General features: G+C 41.6%; 1 protein-coding gene across 9 annotated transcripts in view; it reads right to left on the bottom strand.

Moving 5' to 3' along the window:
* PDLIM5 (PDZ and LIM domain 5) overlaps positions 1-18,936 on the bottom strand; it is a 170,188-nt gene that overhangs the window by 110,721 nt on the left and 40,531 nt on the right. For all 9 annotated transcript variants that reach the window (XM_055140585.1, XM_055140586.1, XM_055140587.1 and 6 more), the window contains exon 3: positions 1,601-1,752. In XM_055140585.1, the coding sequence (XP_054996560.1) occupies positions 1,601-1,752 (152 nt within the window). The remainder of the gene's footprint in view (positions 1-1,600; positions 1,753-18,936) is intronic.

Genomic DNA, 18,936 nt, shown 5'->3' with positions numbered 1-18,936 from the left:
ATAGTACAGGGGATCAGACACTTGCTTGCATGTAGCAACAAATGTGGGTTTGATGTCTAGCACTGCTTATGGTCTCCCAGCCTGCCATGAGAGATCCCTGAGCAGAAATCCGGGAAAAAGGAGAAGCAGGAGTAAGACCTGTGCACAGCCGGTGTGGCCAAAAAAATAACTAACCAAAAAGAAGCCAAAAGAAAGTTCGAGTTTGATATTATCATTTTTGTTCTGTGTATTGGGAAACTTGATGCAAGAAATCTTACAAATGAAAGAACTTTATCATTTTCATTATTAATATGAATTTTGAACAAGGAGTCAAGCACTTTAAGTTGCCTGAAATACAACACAACAGTATATGATGATGGGTTGTTTTTCAGCTTCTGAGCTGAAAGTTTAAATAGGTTACAGGCTCTTTCTGTGGGCTGTCTCGCTTCCTTCCTACCAGCTTATTTATCTTCACATTGTCCCTCCCTATTTTATAGTCCGGGGTTAGTGTCCTATTTTCCTACTGAAAATATTTTGAGGTATTATAAGAATAGATGAAAAACAGATGTTACCCTGTTTGGATACAATTCCTAAGTATTGCTACTAACTACTAAAAGAGTCTTTTAAGTGACCTGAATACAAAATCTAACACGCCAAATGTTACAGGCACTTGAAAAATCTTTTCTTCACATATTTGAACATATATACACACACACACATACATGCACAAACATAGGTATATATTTAGAAAAACAAAATATGAAAAGGCATTTTAGAGGTCTTTTGCTACTCATTTTAATTTTCCTCAAGTTTTTGAGTATTTCTGTAAAAAAGGATACTATCAGCCTAAGAGATATTTAATTTTTTTTAACTTTTTTAAAATTTCTGATTTTCTAACCAGTTCCCTTTAGGTCTAATTGTGTCTCCATTTTGGGGCCACACCAGGTGGTACTTAGGGGTTTACTCCAGGCTCTGCAATCAGGATTCACTTCTGGTGAATTGGGGGGACCATATGGGACACCAGGAATTGAACCCAGGTTGGCAGATTATAATAACAGATTGCTATAATTCATAATAACCAACAGTGAATTTAAGGTATAATACTTAGTCCTTATTCTACATGTTTTCTACTAAGAAGTAAGCCAGATAATTCTGATGCAGGACAAATGTCAAACAAATATAAAACAAGCCATATATTAAAAGAATATTCTCTAATACAATATTGCCCAGAATGTTAAGGCCAACAGTTTATACCCTATAATATTCCAGTGGTAAATTTCAGCAATTTTTTATATAATCTGAAAATGTACACACAACTTTTATAAGCATGTGAACATATGTGGGTTTTGTGTATGGCAAATAACCCCAAAGCTTACACCGGTTCTCACACTGCTTGATTACCCAATTAAAGAATTATTATATTTTTTAAATTTACCAACATGAAATAACAGCAGCAGAAACTACTTTTTATTTTTTCTCCCCCCCCTACTTTTTATTTTACACCATGAATTAGATACATACACACACACACACACACACACACACACACACACACACACACACACACACAGCCACACTGCTCACTCTTGTTTTTTCTCTGAGTCAAACACCAGCAACTTACCTTTGCAGAGTCATATTCAAGGCACCTGTACAACCCTTAATCTTATTCTGGGCTTCCAGATGAGTCATTCCATGTGCGCTTATCCCGTCAATGCTGAGCACCACATCGCCTATTCGTACATTGGCTTGGGATGCCTTGCCACCATCTTTTAGCTGTAATGACAAAGGGAAAAAAACCTCATCAGTAGAACCACACCGGGGCTGGAGGGATAGCACAGCGGGGAGGGCGTTTGCCTTGCACGCGGCCGACCCGGGTTCGATACCCAGCATCCCATGGGATCCCCCAAGCACCGCCAGGGGTAATTCCTGAGTGCAGGAGCCAGGAGTAACCCCTGTGCATTGCTGGGAATGACCCAGAAAGAAAAAAAAAAAATTAGAGTAGAGCCACACCTTGAAAATTAAAGAAAAAATTATTTTAATGTAAAATGGAAATGACTTTGTTTCCTAAACTCTAATTCGCTCCATAAAAAACTAAAATAATTTTCTGGAAAGAAGCTCCCTGATAAACACCGTAAGCATGAAACCCTGTCCTATCACCAACAGTGCTGCAAATCACGGTGCCCACCCTACGCTTGTTTTACGTTTTAGAATGGCCCCCTGATCATTTCTGCATTTCTATATTGTGCAACAGTAGTGTGTGATTGCTACAGATGAAGATGATACAATATGCAGTCAACTAGAAAGAAGTCAGAAAAAAAATTTCTAAGTCAAATGACAGGCTCAACAGTTAATACAAGTAAACTTACTGAATATTCAGTTGTTGGAAGGTAGATGGATTAGTATGTCAAAAAAAAAAATTCAGATCTAAACTTGTACTTCCCTGATTCCAATGATAAGGAACTGCTTCACTCTACACCTGTCAGTCAACTGGATATCATGTTCTGAAAAAAAAATTCATTCAAATCTTCTATCCAGTTGCCTCTTTTCGGTTGTTAAGTCACGTGAGATCTCTGTGCATCCTTGACGCTGACCAGATGCATGTGTGCCACAGGAGATCCCAGCACTCAGGGGCACTCCACCGCTGCAGCCAGGAAGGCAGACACTGAGATGAGCACCCCCAGACGGCCAGTGAGCACTGCCAAAGGACCCCAACGGGAGCAGAACCCCGGCCGGCACGTGTGCACATACACCGTGGGGCACGTGTCCTCTGGGATGCACCAGGGCCACATGCACGAGCACCATGACCTAATTTGACCCCCTCTAATGTAACATGTGTCTATTACACAACATTCAGGCTGTCTGTGCACATGATTTAAACTTAGAAGTAGAAAATCCATCAATTCATGCTGCATGTATTAAGTCCAACATCTATAAAGAAATTTTTTTTAAAATCCAACACAGAGAAACAAACTCAAGGCCTGTTGCACACAGCAGCTCTGTGGAGAGTGCTGGTCAGGTCCTGGGCTTCCACACAGCTGACCAGGTTCCACCCTGGCACTACATGCAGTGTCCTGAGTCCACTACCATGATCCCTGAGCACAGAGCCAGGGTAAGAGCTGAGTACAGCCAAGTGCAGGCCAAAAACTCAACTTTTAAAAATTAGTAGTAGCTCCCTGAGTGTGACTTTGGGCCTCACTTATCCCCAGAAGGGCTTCCTATAACCACTCACTCATACAATTTTCTTTCCTTTGACTGGCAATTGCATCAATATTATGAATTGTGAGCTGTTACGGAAAAGACTACAAGGACATTCGTTATGTAGATAGTTCGTTTTCCCTTGACTTTGAAAGTCCCAATAGCCTGAATTTGGTTGAAGCAATAATACTTTCTATCATCAACATATCCTTTACATATTATATGGCAGCAACAAGTGTTGTGTCTTTTAAAAATGCATAGTGTGTAGGAAGGAAGCCGTTGTGGGAAGTCCTTAGGTCAAGGTCAGTACGAATCTCACTAATCACAAGCAAATGCATCTCCTTTGATCTTGAAGAGGAAGCATTCTTCAGAACTGCTGTCCAATTTCCCATAAATTTCACTGTAAATGCACGCTGCTTTAAAATACTGTTCTGTGAATCACTTAAGCTTCAAGAGTACATGACCCTCCATGTCAAAACTACCTCCAAGACCAATTATTTTTAATGTTGCAGAAACAGAGCACAGAAGATAATGGTGTCTCTTCAAGACTGGTGTCTATTGCGCCTCCAGTTAACTCAGATAAAAATGAATCAAAGATTAATATAATCACTGCTACCTGGACTAAAACTTGCCACCTAGAGATTAAGTTGACCCCTTTGTTTGTAATTATGGATTGGTTACAAGAAGCATTCTTTGGGTCACACCCAGCTGTGCTCAGGGATCACCCTGCTAGGCCTGGGGGACCATGTGGGGCTCCAGCGGTGGCACTCAGGTCTGCCATCTGCAAGGAAAACACCTGAACCACTGCGCCATCTCTCCAGCCCTTAATGCAACAAGTTTAACCAGAAAAGGGAAGCGCTCTTCAGGAAAGAAACGGAGGGATGGGGGGGGGGGTTAGAGAGAGAGATGGAGGGAGGGAGAGAGAGCAAGAGTGAGCGAGAGAGCAAGAGAGAGAGATGGAGGGAGGGAGAGAACAAGAGAGAGATGGAGAGAGATGGAGGGAGAGAGTGATCGAGAGAGAGAGAGGGGGGGGGTGGAGGGAGGGAGAGAGGTGCATGTGCTCAAGGGGAATGTAAAGAGCAGAGGCATCATGGAGTGATCTGATCATTTACTTTAACCAGGAAATCATGATAGGGAAATTTTCTTTCTTCCCTTTTTTTTAAAAGAGGTATCTCCTGTTACATAGTCAGTCTTTCACTGCTTCAAGAAAAAATATCCAGGAAAAAAAAATAATGGATATTATTGGACACCAATAGTCAGTGAGGACTAACAGAAGTTTGAATCTGTTTGACAGGTGGTAAAAGAGAGTTTTTTGGTTTTGTTTTTATTGGGTGACACCTGGCAATGCTCAGGGGTTAGTTCTGGCTCTGCACTCGGAAATTACTCCTGGTAGTGCTCAGGGGATCTTATGGGATGCCGGGGATCAAACCAAGTTGGCCACATGCCAAGTAAGCACCTTATGCACTGTACTATCTGTCCAGCACATGAGCTTGAAAATATTAAATGGAGCAGAGCAAACAGTTCAAAGGGCTGGATAGCACACTTGGCATCCACTGGACCTTGAATTCAAATCCTACTACCACATGGCCTACCAAGCACCAACAACTGTAGCCCTAGTAGGTCCCCAAAATAAACTAAAGCAAGAAAGAGAAACTTGGCACACCCAGGCGGGAGGGAGGAAGAGAGTGAGGGAGGATGGAAGGAAGGAAGGAAGGAAGGAAGGAAGGAAGGAAGGAAGGAAGGAAGGAAGGAAGGAAGGAAGGAAGGAAGGAAAGAAGGAAGGGAGGGAGGGAGGGAGGGAGGGAGGGAGGGAGGGAGGGAGGGAGGGAGGGAGGGAGGGATTTCCCCACAACAGTACAAGGAAGAAAATAACACTGAGCACTGAGCACTGAGCAGGGGTCTCTAAGCAAATACAAACCTATACTCATGCTCTATTAGCCGTGTGACCTGAATGTACTGGTCCTTTTTAAGCCGCAGCTATCTCTTCTTGAAAATGGGAACTATAACTGCACCTGCCTCAGACACTCCTTGAAGGGGTTAAATAATACTGCTGCACAGTAAATAACCACACAATACATGGTAAGCCTTTACTATTATTACTTTAATTATGCCATGCCCCCAGGTCAGACTGGATGGACGCTCACTTCAAGGACCAGAGGACAGAAAACACAGCTTTTCAAACTGTCTAATCACAACCGCTGGCTGTTCCCTTCCCCTCCTAAAGAAAGGCAAACATCCCTCTTGAATCTCTTCCCCAGGCTTGTCTAAGCCAAAACTTGCCCCTCACTCAGAAGCAGGCTCCAGATGCCAGAGATGTGAAACCCAGCTCACCAGAGCCTCACTCCACGCCTAACAGTATCCCATTCTGACTTCTCCAACTTTTCCCAACGTTCCCACAGGATGGCGAGTTTTTGTCTCCACTTCCCAGGAAAGCTGAATATTGCCCTCATACCACGAGGCCAAAGGATTGATCAGTCAAGTCACGTCTGTAAAGAGTCTTGAACTGAAGCTCATAGGAGAACAGGAGAGAGGAAAGAGGAAAAAAGAGAGAGGTGGGGGAAGAGAGAGAGAACATACAGCAGAGAAAAAAAACACGACCTATAAATAAGGACAGAATAAGCGAACAAGACCTGAGAGACAAGCAGGGTCCTGAGGCCCAGGGTCTAATAAGGGGGTCTGGGCACTGCCACTAGGTGTGCTGCACACACACCCACGCACACACACAGAGAATGATTTTCAACCTGAATTGAATCTCAAAAGTAATGACTACTCAGAGAACAAAGGAGACTTTATACCTTGATTTAAATTGCTAACATAAATAATACAATTAATTACTATAATTAGAGTCAATTAACTCACAGTGGTACTTATGTGTCATTAAACTTAAACATGTCATTAACTGTTGTACTCAAATAAAACTCATAACTTCTCCAAAATCCCTACCCTCCAAACAATGCACGCTTCTGGCACTCCTTGTTCAAAAATTTTTTTTCACAAATTTATAAAACATTTTTATTAGACTGAACTCTAATAATTTACTGATTTTATACATTTAAATATAATCAAAAGTCTCGAGCTCCAGGTGATGTTGAAAGTGTCTCAGATACACCGTGGCCCCAGGAATTCTTCAGACAACTGCTTCACGTGGTGTCCCAGGAACATGCAGCTCTTCCAAGCTACTCTGCCCATCTAACAAAGGGACAATTAGGGCGATTAGGGCTGGAGAGACAGTACAGCGGGCAGGACATTTGCCTTACACGCAGTCAGCCTGGGCTCCATAAGTGTTCCCTGAGTCCGCCAGGAGTGGTCCCCTACCCGCTGTTCTGTCTCTTTGGCCCCTGCCCATTGTGCTATCTCTCTGGCCCCTACCCACTGTTCTGTCTCTTTGGCCCCTGCCCATTGTGCTATCTCTCTGGCCCCTACCCACTGTTCTGTCTCTTTGGCCCCTGCCCATTGTGCTATCTCTCTGGCCCACTCCCCTCCCTCTGTCCATATCTGTTTCTCAAAAGCAAATTGTATGATGTATATCTGATGAACAGTTTTGCTCATGTAACAGGATGCCATGAATACCTCTGATCAATCAAGCTAGTCTTCTTTCTTGCTTGCTTGCTTGCTCTGGTGCTCAGAAGTTACTCCTGGTTCTCAGGGGTGACTACTGGCTGGGCTTAGGTGACCATATGGGGTGTCAGGGAATCAAACCCAGGTTGGACGTGTGCAGGGCAAGGCCCTCACCCACTATCCTATCACTCCCGCCCCTCAAGTCACCATATTTTCATTTTCTTTCTTTGTCATTTCTGTCTCTCTCGAGAGCCCGGCAAGCTACCGAGAGTATCCCGCCCGCACGGCAGAGCCTGGCAAGCTACCCATGGCGTATTCGATATGCCAAAAACCAGTAGCAACAAGTCTCACAATGGAGATATTACTGGTGCCCGCTCGAGCAAATCGATGAACACCTGGAAGACAGTGCTACAGTGCTAAATATAACTGGAATTCACAGTTTAGCTTAATTTAGGTAAAATATATTTAATAGGTTATGAAAAACAAAATAGGTTGACCATGATATTTTCATAACAATTGTAAGATCACTTGTATCACTTGTAGTCCCGTTGATCTTCAATTTGCTTGAGCGGGCTCCAGTAACGTCTCCATTTGTCCCTATCACGAGCTAGTACAGCCCAATGATATCTGCTCGCTCCAGGAACAGGAAGAGCCTCAAATCGTTCATTCAGAGATTTGACGAAGAAATCTGACCATCTAGTTGGTGGGCGGCCACGAGGTCTTCTGACATCCCATGGAATCCAATCAGTAACAGCTCTAGTCCAGCGGTCGTCTCTGAATTGCATTACATGACCGGCCCATCTGATTTTTGATGCCTTGGCAAACGAGACAGTGTCCCTGATTTCTGATATATAATACAAACCTCAGACCACAGCTGTCCGCAGCAGAAAGGATTTGTTGAAAATACGCGTCAAGAGCATCTCAGAGACCATTTTCTACTACAGGTAACACCATCCCAGTAAAGCGCTGCCTGGGAGCCTGATGCAGAGCAGGAAGCACCTGGCGACTCTCCCCCTCTACCACGAGTCCCAAGCAGCAGATGGGACTGATTTAATGACCCACGACTGAAGTGCAAGTGTTTGACCTACCACATAGTTCCAGCAAGCAGAGAATGCGTGGACATGCATGACCCTAACACCATGGGTATGACAGGAATGCCATCAGACTTAGAAAATGTTAGAAAAAAAGGGGGGGAGGGATCATATAAATATGAGAGATAGAAACACTAACAGAAATTTCCCATGACCAAAACCATGGGAATGAAGCCATGGGAATATAAAAGCTGTTGTTTGTCTAATGGTACCATTTCCAAAAATTAGAGATATATGCTGAGGGATAGTACGGCGGGTATTGCGTTTGCCTTGCACGCTGCTGACCTGGGTTTGATTCCTCCGTCCCTCTCAGCAAGCTACGGAGAGTATCCTGCCTGCACAGCAGAGCCTGGCAAGCTACCCGTGGTGTATTCGATATGCCAAAAACAGTAACAATAAGTCTCACAATGAAGATGTTACTGGTGCCCGATCGAGCAAATCAATGAGCAATGGGATGACAGTGATACAGTGCTACAGAGATATATGCAAATAAAATTATACAACCTGACCAGTGGGATTTTATTGAAGCATAAGGAAGCACTGATAAAATTTTACTCTTAAAAAAAAAAGAAAATCACTAATAGACAACCTCTAATTTTGCTTTAAAATATATTTGCTTTAAATACATTTTCATAAAATTTTTAAATCCAGACACATAACTAAATATCCTCTCCTCTCTCTCCTTTTCCTTCCCTCTTTCTCTGCCCCTCTCAAAAATGTATAGGCATTAAACCAAAATAAAAATGTGTTTTATTGCCAACAATCAGTATCTCAATCATCACCAATCTCTCAGCCACCACCAGGTATTACAAAGAAGCAAGCAGAAGTGCTAATTTTTAACTACTAAAGGGAACAGAAGTAAACAACATTTGAGAAGTCCTGATTTCTTGATTTCTTTTAAGGTTTTTTTAAGTTGTTTTTGTAATAAAGTAAAAAAATGCTTTACTACGATTCTGTGCTTAGAAAACAGTCAACAATCAATCTCATGCTTTTGGTATTACCAAATACTGTCACAGAATGCTGGAGTCCTTATCAGACGGAGCTACTATAAACCCAATGACATGTCGTTTTTAATTTTATTTCTCTCTGTTGTGGGGACGAGGGGAGGGCTGGGAGGGTCAGGTGTGGGGTTGCTCAGGGGACCAACTGTGCTAGGGATTTCGGGGGTGGGGGAGTGGGGGCAGGCATCCTGCATGCAAAACCTTCGCACAGCCCACCTGGTCATCTCCAGCCCTCACGCATCTACAGTTAAATGCAATCTTAGACCTGGATGTGCAGTATGAACATGCCCCCTTTAAATTTCAGAATAATTTGGATTGACTTTAATATCCTTTTTTCTGAAATTTAAATGATTCAGCTCTTTGATGGGTGGAAGAGTAAGCTAATATATATCAGTGGTGTCTCTGATGTAAACTTGTAAACTCTTGTAAAATGTGTAACATTTTATTGTATCTATTTACTGTAACTATGAACCTTACTTTTAAAACTATGAGTCAAACTGTAATCAAGTTTTCCCAAACTTCAGAACACACCTTATATGGTAACTATGAAAAGAATACCTCAAAGTATGTGTCATTATGCCTGACAAAACCAAGTGGAAAAAGGCAAGATTATGTCTCTTTTATTACATAGCCACTGGGCCACCTAATCCAAACACAAGCTTCTGTTAATATTGTCAGTAATGGGGAAATAAATGTACTCTTCAAGAATGAGTCCATATTTACTGAAATACCACACTATTTTACTCTCCCAGTCCTAACTAAAAAAAGTCTTGCTCTCTTAAACTACAGCTCACTATTAAGATGCCACACACCATTTTTGTTATATAACACTTTTAACTTAGCCCATGTGTTTGAACACAGAGATTTTCAGTTAATGTTAGAATTCTACCACAAATGTGAGAAAAAGGATACTGTAGCACTGCCTGTAGCACTGTCGTCCTGTTGTTTATCAGTTAGCTCAAGAGGGCACCAGTAACATCTCCACTGTGAGACTTGTTACTGTTTTTGGCATATCAAATATGCCACAGGTAGCTTTCCAGGCTCTGCCATGCCAGTGGGATACTCTTGGTAGCTTGCCAGGCTCTCCGAGAGGGGCGAAAAAATCAAACCCGGGTTGGCCTCATGCAAGGCAAATACCCTACCCACTGTGCTATCGCTCCAGACCCTCCCCCGAAAAAAAAGAATACCCTGGGGGGGGGAACGAAAATTATCTCAAAAACAAATAGAAATTCCTATTTCTATACAGTGTGCCATACTGCCCTAATAAGGAAACTGAAGAAGCACTGCAGGCAGTTAAAGATTAAAAACTAGTTTTTAGACAGGGGTGATGGGACAGTGGGCAGGGCATTTGCCGTGCACATGGCTGACCGAGGTTCGATCCCGGAGAACTCATACGGTTCCCGAAACCCCACCAGTAATGATCCCTAAGCACAGAACCATATGTAAGCCCTGACTGAGTACCACTAGATGTGGCCAAAAAAACAAAACAAATAAACAAAATATCTAGTTGTTATTGCAACTTTAATACTTGTGATCAGATCAACAATTAGGATGAACAACACCAAAATTCCCTTAGTTTAAACCTTGTCGTCAGGTTTTGTTCAACAAGATGAATTCCCTAAAACTGTATGCAAATTATGTACAAATACGAAAGTTTTTCCATTGAGAAAGTTCACAGCTTTCCTCAAGTTCACAAAGGCATCTGTCACTGAAAGAAAAAATAAGTTGAATGCAAGAGCAAAAGTGAGAGCGTAAGAGGAGAGAGAGGAAAGAGTGAGAGAGAGTGAGAGGAGAGAGAGGAGAGAGTAAGAGAGGAGAGAGAGAGAGAGAGAGAGAGAGAGAGAGAGAGAGAATGTTGAGAACTAAAGACTGAGTGAAACCTTGGAACATGCTTCTCAAGTGTGGTTCCTAAGTTCCTAAGCCAACAGTGCCAGCAAAGGGGAAAACTGCAAGCCCTTCAAAACCCACAAGCATAGAAAATTAGAATGAAAAATTCCATTAGCATCAAGAAAATTTGGAAACTCTTAAAGCAAAAATTTATCCACAGTGATTTAAAATTATGATTTCCAAGACCCACTTTTAAAAAGTCTTTTAAAATTTTAACAGTGTAAATCCTAACACGTATTAAGCATCTCTTCCAAGAAATACTCAACTCTGAGAAAAGACATAAAGAACAAACAAGCATTTTGTTTCTCCCCATGTTCTCACAGCTGAATGTAACTCTTCCTAAAGAAGACCTCCTCACTCAATTTGTGGTCAAAGGCCAGTTATCTTCTTTCCCAAGGGGGGGCAATACCAATTACTCTTCAGTGACTGGCACTCATAACCCCACCCCCAATAAAAACCTCCAATGCTGCCCAAGACGGCTTGCTTAATCACAGTCCAGACCCTCATACAGCACCAAACACAGTAAGTCAGAAGACGTCACCCACAAAGATAGATCATGGAATATTGGAAAAATTCTCAGGCACAACAAAACATTTAGGCACGGTCAAGAGTGTCCACTTTCATCATATACAGTCCTAGAAGCCCTCGTCACAACAATTAGACAAGAAAAATAATCAGAGATCCAAACTGGAAATGAAGACGTCAAAATACCACTATTTGAATATGACATGCAAAACACATTGAAGACCATAAAAAACTCCAATAAAAAAAATTCTTAGAAACTCTTAGAAACAATAAACCAGCAGAGTACCAGGCACAAAAGCCAACACATAAAAACACATACCTGTTGTGATTCTACATGAAAGGAATAAAAGAAATAAAAATATCTACTCCCTCTAAAATAGTGCCCCCAAATCAAATACGTAAAAATCAACAACGGATATGACAGATGCATGCCTTGAAAAGTATGTCACTTATGAAAGAAATAGAAGAGAACACTAGAAAATGGAAACATATTCCATGACAAAATGTCTATCTTATCCAAGATACTACACAGAGTCTATTCAATTCCCATCGAAAAGAGAACAAACAGTACTGAAATGTGTAGGGAAGCATGAAGCCCCATAAACAGTCATAACCCTCCTGAAACACAGAGAAGTTGAGAGATTTCCTGACTTTAGAGTAAGTTCCTGCCATTTCTGGCCCAGCAAGTACGGCCTCAACCTCCTTCAGGAGGGAATGTATGAAGCATGTACACACATCTGTAGCAAGAGGCCACCAAACACTCGAACCCAATAAAGTAACATTTCTATATTGGAGTTATTTATGTATGCTCAGCATCTGGGTGGGGTGGGGGAGAGCCCTAAAGATCTCCTTTTCCTCCACGCTACTTAGGTCACAACCGCCACCATCAAGGCTCTAGGTCTCTTTTTACCAGTCCCAGGTTACTTTTCTAGTCCAACAGATCAGCCCTCACAGTTGCCTTTGACCAAGTCAGTAGGTCACTTCTAGAACAAATGGTTTTTCTTTTCATTCCAGTTGCTCACTCCCTGCACAAAAGGCAAATGCCTGTTCACTAACAGCAGCTATAAAAGTAGAGGAAATGTTCTACATCAGTGTCACTGTCTTTTCCCTTTTCCAATCTGAGTGGAGGCTGGAGCAGCACTGCCTGGCTCCTGCTTCAGGACAGCTGGTGCACGCGTCTCTGAGTCTGTGGAACACCGGGCCCGGCAGGGCAGGGTGCTGACAGCACTCAGGGAAGGTCCATTAAGCAATGTCACTGCTCCTGGTGGTGCAGTCTGCACGGGAGGGGGGAGTGGCGGGAAACGGTAGCACCCAGGCTGCCTGGACAGGCCTGCAGGGGCATCTTTGGCTTCACCCAGACACATTCTGCCACTGGACGCGTAAGCACCTCACGTCACTCAAACATAAAGATGAGATCAAAGCGATTACTGTTAGAGAAAACAAGAATACACTACTTGAAGTTACAAGCAAATCTAGATCTACAGAGCATTCTTCATGTAAATAAAAAAAACTATTCACTACCAACAGTGATCATTACTGAATGAGACCAGCTTTTTATTATTTTCTTCATAATCTTTAAAGCTACACTTCAGCTAGTATAGTTGATGCACATTCCATGTTATAGAACGTGTATATATATGTATTAACATGTACATATACAGTACATACATATACACATAATGGTTATAGATGATAACTATTACAGCTCATAAGGTAACAGAGGGAAGTAAATGGGAGGTAACAAAGTTATGCATATATTTTTAATTTTGTGCAGTAAGTCTGTGTGATTAATAGACAGTATTCTAAGACCACCACTCACTAGCACATACTTACGGCAATATGCTGGGCACCATCCCCTTTGAACAAAATTGTAACAGAGGAAAACTGCCACATTTGCTAATGTTTGCCTTCATCTTTTTGCAACACAGGCAAACTATTTAAAAAGTTAAACATTACAAACATATTTCCAAGAAAATCTACCTGGCATCCACTGGGTAGCTTAGTGGTCATTCTCTACTGACATTTATTATAGGTCATTTCTCCAACTTACAGCAAAATGGCATAGAATACTAAAGTATCACACAAACAAACCTTCACTGGTCCCTGTGCCCCCAGCCATGAGGCAGAGAGCAGCTGACGTGCTGATGTGCAGCGTCTCAGAGAACAGAGGTGCTCTGGAGAGAAGCATTCCTCGCGACAGACTCCCTGCATGCACACTTCAGGGAATAAAAACTGTTCTGGCACAAAATCAATGGAAGAGAAAGTTTTCCCTGGAATTCTCTGAAGTGTCAGAGCAAGATTTAATACTGAAGAACTTTTCAGACCAGAAAAACAGCACAATGGGCAGAGCTGGTTTTGCACCCAGGAAGCCAGGGTCCACCCCAGGTGCCTGGTGAACCCCTGACACCTCTGAGGGTTTTCTAAGTACTGGCCGAGGAGTAGCATGAGTCCACCAAGTCCTCCAACAGCCACCCGCCACGCCACAGTTTCTTCAGACTATCGTTTCTGTTTATTTTGCTGGGAAGACACAAGGAAACAGAAGGCATGCTACACATTCTTCACAACCACAGTGATGTCAAATCCAAGTTTTCTCCTTTGAAGCAATATAAAACACACACACACACACAAAAAAAAAAAAAAAACTTGTACACATGGTCCCAACCATGACTTAAATTATTTTTAACATTAATGCTCTTTATTCCAACATGTAAAATTATATTTATATATTTGACTTACTGTTAAAAAAATTCTCCTTGCTTTATTTGTGCCACTTCACACCATTAAAAAGGAATCAGTAATACAAGCTGTTTGCTGGAGCTGATTCAATATTACTGTCTAGTAACTATTTTACAGACTTCTAAAGTATGTAAACTAATTTGTAGATATAAAAAACATGTAGAAAAAAAGAGATATGCTAGATTTAAAACTGATGTAATAAGTATTTAAAGATACAAAAATATAGGAATAAATCTATAATCCAGTATAAAACAATCAAAGAGAATTTTAATTTTAAATTTAATAGGATGTGGAAAACTTGGCAAGAAATCCACAAAAATAAGATAGAGAGCTTTTGAAACTTATGCTAGCCCAAAGAGTCAATTGTGTGACAATTCCTTGCTATCACTGAACTCTACAATCACTGTCCACATTAAGAAAACTGCTGGTCCAACCTCACTGTATTTTCTTAGGCCATATAAGAAATACTATGTGTATTTCAACAGTAGGAAAACCAATGAGTAACAGTGGAAATATCCAGAAGTTGCATCATACCAGGAGTGGTGAGTGAAACTAGATGATGCCTGCAGGTGAGGAAGGATGTGTATGCAGTGTTCGAGAGACGAGAAGGTAAGCATTTTAAAAAGCGGCAATTCCCATTATTTGGATGATCAAAACTTTTCAAGCACTTTTTAGATCTACAAGAGATTCTGGTTTAGAAAGTTTGAATGAGAAATCAAGAATATGAAATCATTCTCTAGTCAGGAATAGAAAAGTTTCCAAAAGTTTGTACTTCTCAGCAGGTAAAACCTTGAAATATTCAGAACAGTATCACTGTATCACTGTCACTGTCAACGTCTCCATTGTGAGACTTGTTGTTACTGTTTTGGCATATCGAATACGCCACGAGGAGCTTGCCAGGCTCTGCCTCGAGGGCGAGATATTCTCGGTAGCTTGCCGGGCTCTCTGAGAGGGGCAAAGGAATTGAACCCAGGTCGGCCGCGTGCCAGGCAAACGCCCTACCAGCTGCACTATTGGTCCAGCCCCATTCAGAACAGTACAGAAATAGTTTTTGCTATTAAGTTAGGAGAGTCCTATTCCTAGATATGTCTACAAAGAAGGAAGATACATTCCATTATAATAAATCTGAAAATGAGGAATATATTAAGTTCCTGTAAAATTATTGCTGACAAAAAAAAAAAAAAACAGACACAAGAATGGCAATTTTAGTTACATGTTACAAATGGTCCATTGGTTGGTTTGCTCACTGCGGGGCCATACCCAGCTGAGCTCGGGGTGTACTCCTAGCTCTGCACTCCTGGCAGAGGGGACTCGGGACCGTATGGGATGCCGTGGATTGAACCAGGGCTGACTGCACGCAAGGCAAGCCAAGGCAAGTGCCCTGCCCACTGTACTTTACTCTTACTCCATGTGAACAATTTTCTTGCATGAAAGCAAAACAACTATGAAGTTCTGATACCACACTTAGTTACTTCTATCAAACAGGAAATGTGACTTCACTACTGTAAAAAATACTATCTAATAAAATATTTGTATTTGAGTTTGAGTTCAGAGTACTGAGAGCTTATAGTACTAAAATCAACGATAAGCATAGTTTTGAGAGGCAGCAAAAATTGTTTCAACTCTTGAAACTATGATGACTGCTAAGTGGAAAAATCAAGAGAACAGATCTCCAAGTCAACAGGACTCTAATTACTGAGTTTTGTAAATTATCTCCACACAAGATATTTAAATCTGTACCATAAAGGCATCGCAATAATCCCCTCAAACAGGAATAAAGATATGCAGTAAGGAGCCAACAGAGCTGGAGCCAGGCTGGGGCTCAGCAGAGGGGCTCACTGCACAGGCCTGAGGCTGAGTTTTAACTCTGGCACAGGGAGGGGACAGGGCACGGAAAACATCACAGGACTAGAGACAGCCAATTTCCCATTTGCACAAAATTAACTCTTGATCATGCGAATTAAACATTAGACATTCAAGGTCGAAATCTGTAGCTTAGAAGCTAAAAAAATAAAAGGCAGAAAAAACATGAACATAAAAGAACTAGAACTCTAACCAAGAGTTAGACGTTTAATTGGCTCTCATGCCTGAGAAATAGACGCAAAGAGGCACAGGTGACCAGATGCTTTGTGAAACGGGATATTAAGTGTATGGTGAAGGGGTAGTTAGGGTCCGGGCAGGTGGCAGGGGACTCAGTATTCTAAGGAGAGAATTGACTAAGAGACGGGGGAAGACAGGATCAGGCTGGACAGGCAACAGAATTTAAAACATTTGGGCCATAAACTATGAATACCAGAAACACATGGCGACTAATCATCACAAATTAACTTTCATTCATTTGTTTTCTAATAATTCTGTTTGCCATTCCTTTGAGTTCACAGAGCCAATCACATGAAACAAATGTGCCCGCGCCTGCCAAGAGGGGGGCTGGGCTGTGTGGGCTGTGGGCGGGAGCTGGGGGGGGGGGGGGAAGAACGGTGCTGGGACTGCGTCCCAACACTGCCAGAGCAACTCAGCCGGCTGCTCTGAGAGTCGCGGCATCTCAATAAACACGTCTGGAAAAGAGATAATTTCCTCTCCTTAAAAGAAAAGTCTTTTTTTAGCGAAATTGTCAGCAGATATTGATGGTTTGGTAATTTGAAAAATCCTTCCTGGTAGCCCAGTGACAGAGACATGGGAGAGGAACTGGGCAGACTCGTGAAGTAAGCTCATGACATGAATGAACAAAGTGCATCCTTCTACAGATAAAACAGCTATTTTCAGATAGCAGTGAAAAATATCCCTATTACTCAAGTCAAGAGTCTACTAGGGGGGCCGGAGCAATAGCACAGCGGGGAGGGCGTTTGCCTTTCACGCGGCCGACCCCGGTTAGATCCCCAGAATCCCATATGGTCCTCCAAGCACCGCCAGGAGTAATTCCTGAGTGCAAAGCCAGGAGTAACCCCTGAGCATCGCTGGGTGTGACCCAAAAAGCAAAAAAAAAAAAAAGAGTCTACTAGATAGAGAAGTTAGGAATTCCTTTACAAAAAATAATTAAATGAAGAATTATACTTCAGTTATTTTCAAAACTAAGTACACTTGCATATGAATTGATCTGTCCTGAAACTGCTAAAAAAAAAAAAAAAGAGAAGCAAAGAAGGCAATTTGCAGTCCACAATCTAAGATGTCTTGCCATTCTATCAATTTATCTTCCCTTTTATGTTTTGTTTTGTTTTGTTTTGTTTTGTTTTGGGGGTCACACCCAGCAATGCCCAGGGACTGATCCTGGCCCTGCCCTAGGTGGTGCTTGGGGAACCATCCGGCCTGCCAGGGACCAAGCCGGGTCGGGCCCTGCAAGGCAAACTGCCTTACCCGCTATCCTGTTCCCCCAGCCCCTGCGGAACTTCTCTGCCTGTGCATCCATTCTGTCCGCCAGTTTCATAAACAATAACTAAGGCAATTTCCAACAAGTATGTTTCATCTCGAAAACAAGAACAGCAACTAACACAAACTTCTTTACTCATTTTTAAAATAGCAAAACTGACAGACCTCACCTCCCTGCAGCAGGGTCCTGGCCACTTCCCTGCCAGCCTCCCTACCTCAGACCCTCTCTGGGCCCCCACGCACTTGCTGGGACCCTAAGCCACGGAACCGCAAAGGCAGCAGCTTAGAAAAATCAAGCCTTGAAACCAGTTTTGCAAGAAGCATTAAAGAGAAGACAAGATAAACTTCCCAGCACTGAATTCTTCACACCGATACTTTTCAATTTATACACCTGTAAGAAAGATAGTTTTGATTTAAAAAATTGTCAACTAATCATTGATTTACAATCTTGAAGAATTTCAAGACTTTAACTTTAGTCATCTGTATATGTGTAGGAGTCACCACCTCCACAATTAAAAAGGAACAACCTCTCAAAAGAGTATAATGAGAAACAAACAAGACCAGCTCATTCGACAAAAAAAAAATATATATATGTGTGTGTGTGTGTGTGTGTGTGTGTGTGTGTGTGTGTGTGTGTGTGTGTGTGTGTGTATGTATATAGCAAGACTTCTCAAAGGATCTGCTGTAAAGGCCAATCTGTTTGTTTGCTTTAATCTCCAGTGTCTAAGCACAACAATATTAAGCATTTATAAAATACAAGTCCTAAATTTTTATTAGATTCAACAGATAAATTAAGACGTGAGATTATCAATTTCTGAATGGGCCAAGGACATGGCTCAAGCAGGTATGGCACCTGCGAAGGTCCCCAAACACCTCATTTTATTCTTTACACTCTGCAAAGTATAGAAGCAAAATTTTAAAAATTTAATATTTTAATTGCAATGAACAATGTCATGGTCATAAAATCTTGGATGTACCAAAGATCTCTCCTGCCCCTTGTTAGTCTTCTTTTGTGTTCTTTTATGTGACTTTGATCACCCAATCTAGTAAAGTATATTCATTCATGGCTTATGTCCGATTTCCTGGGGCTGTTTATTTTGGGTAAAGAAGTTTAGAAGTCTAGTCAAATGGCTAATTGTACATACACGTCCTTTTTGGCTAAAATTAACTTTAAAATTCACAGATGTTAATGAAGTTCACGACACTCATCAAGTTTAAGATATTCAAAGAGGAACTATCTTGATTGATAAAGCCACTTTTCAGGGAAAAATATTTTTTTACTTCAAATGATTCAAGTGTAAATTGTTGAAACTAGAATCAATTTTAGATTTCCAATGTATATCAGTATTTTTTTTATTACAACCATTGGCCCTATTGAAAGTTCTCAACAATGCTCATTAAAATTAGGAGAACAATGAATGAACAAAATGAGTATCATACAAGGATATAAGTTCCCAACAGAAATCATGGCCTGGTCAGAATCAGAAGTAGAAAACTTTCCCAGATCAGATGCAGGGGGTTCAAACAATTCCAAACAAAATAATAGGTGTGACCAAAGCCTGTAAAAAGAAAAGACATCTGCACTTACATATTCATCGCAG

Source organism: Sorex araneus, chromosome 5 (assembly GCF_027595985.1).
Source record: "Sorex araneus isolate mSorAra2 chromosome 5, mSorAra2.pri, whole genome shotgun sequence".
NCBI classification, from domain to species: domain Eukaryota; kingdom Metazoa; phylum Chordata; class Mammalia; order Eulipotyphla; family Soricidae; genus Sorex; species Sorex araneus.
This window is presented reverse-complemented; position numbering and strand designations above follow the sequence as displayed.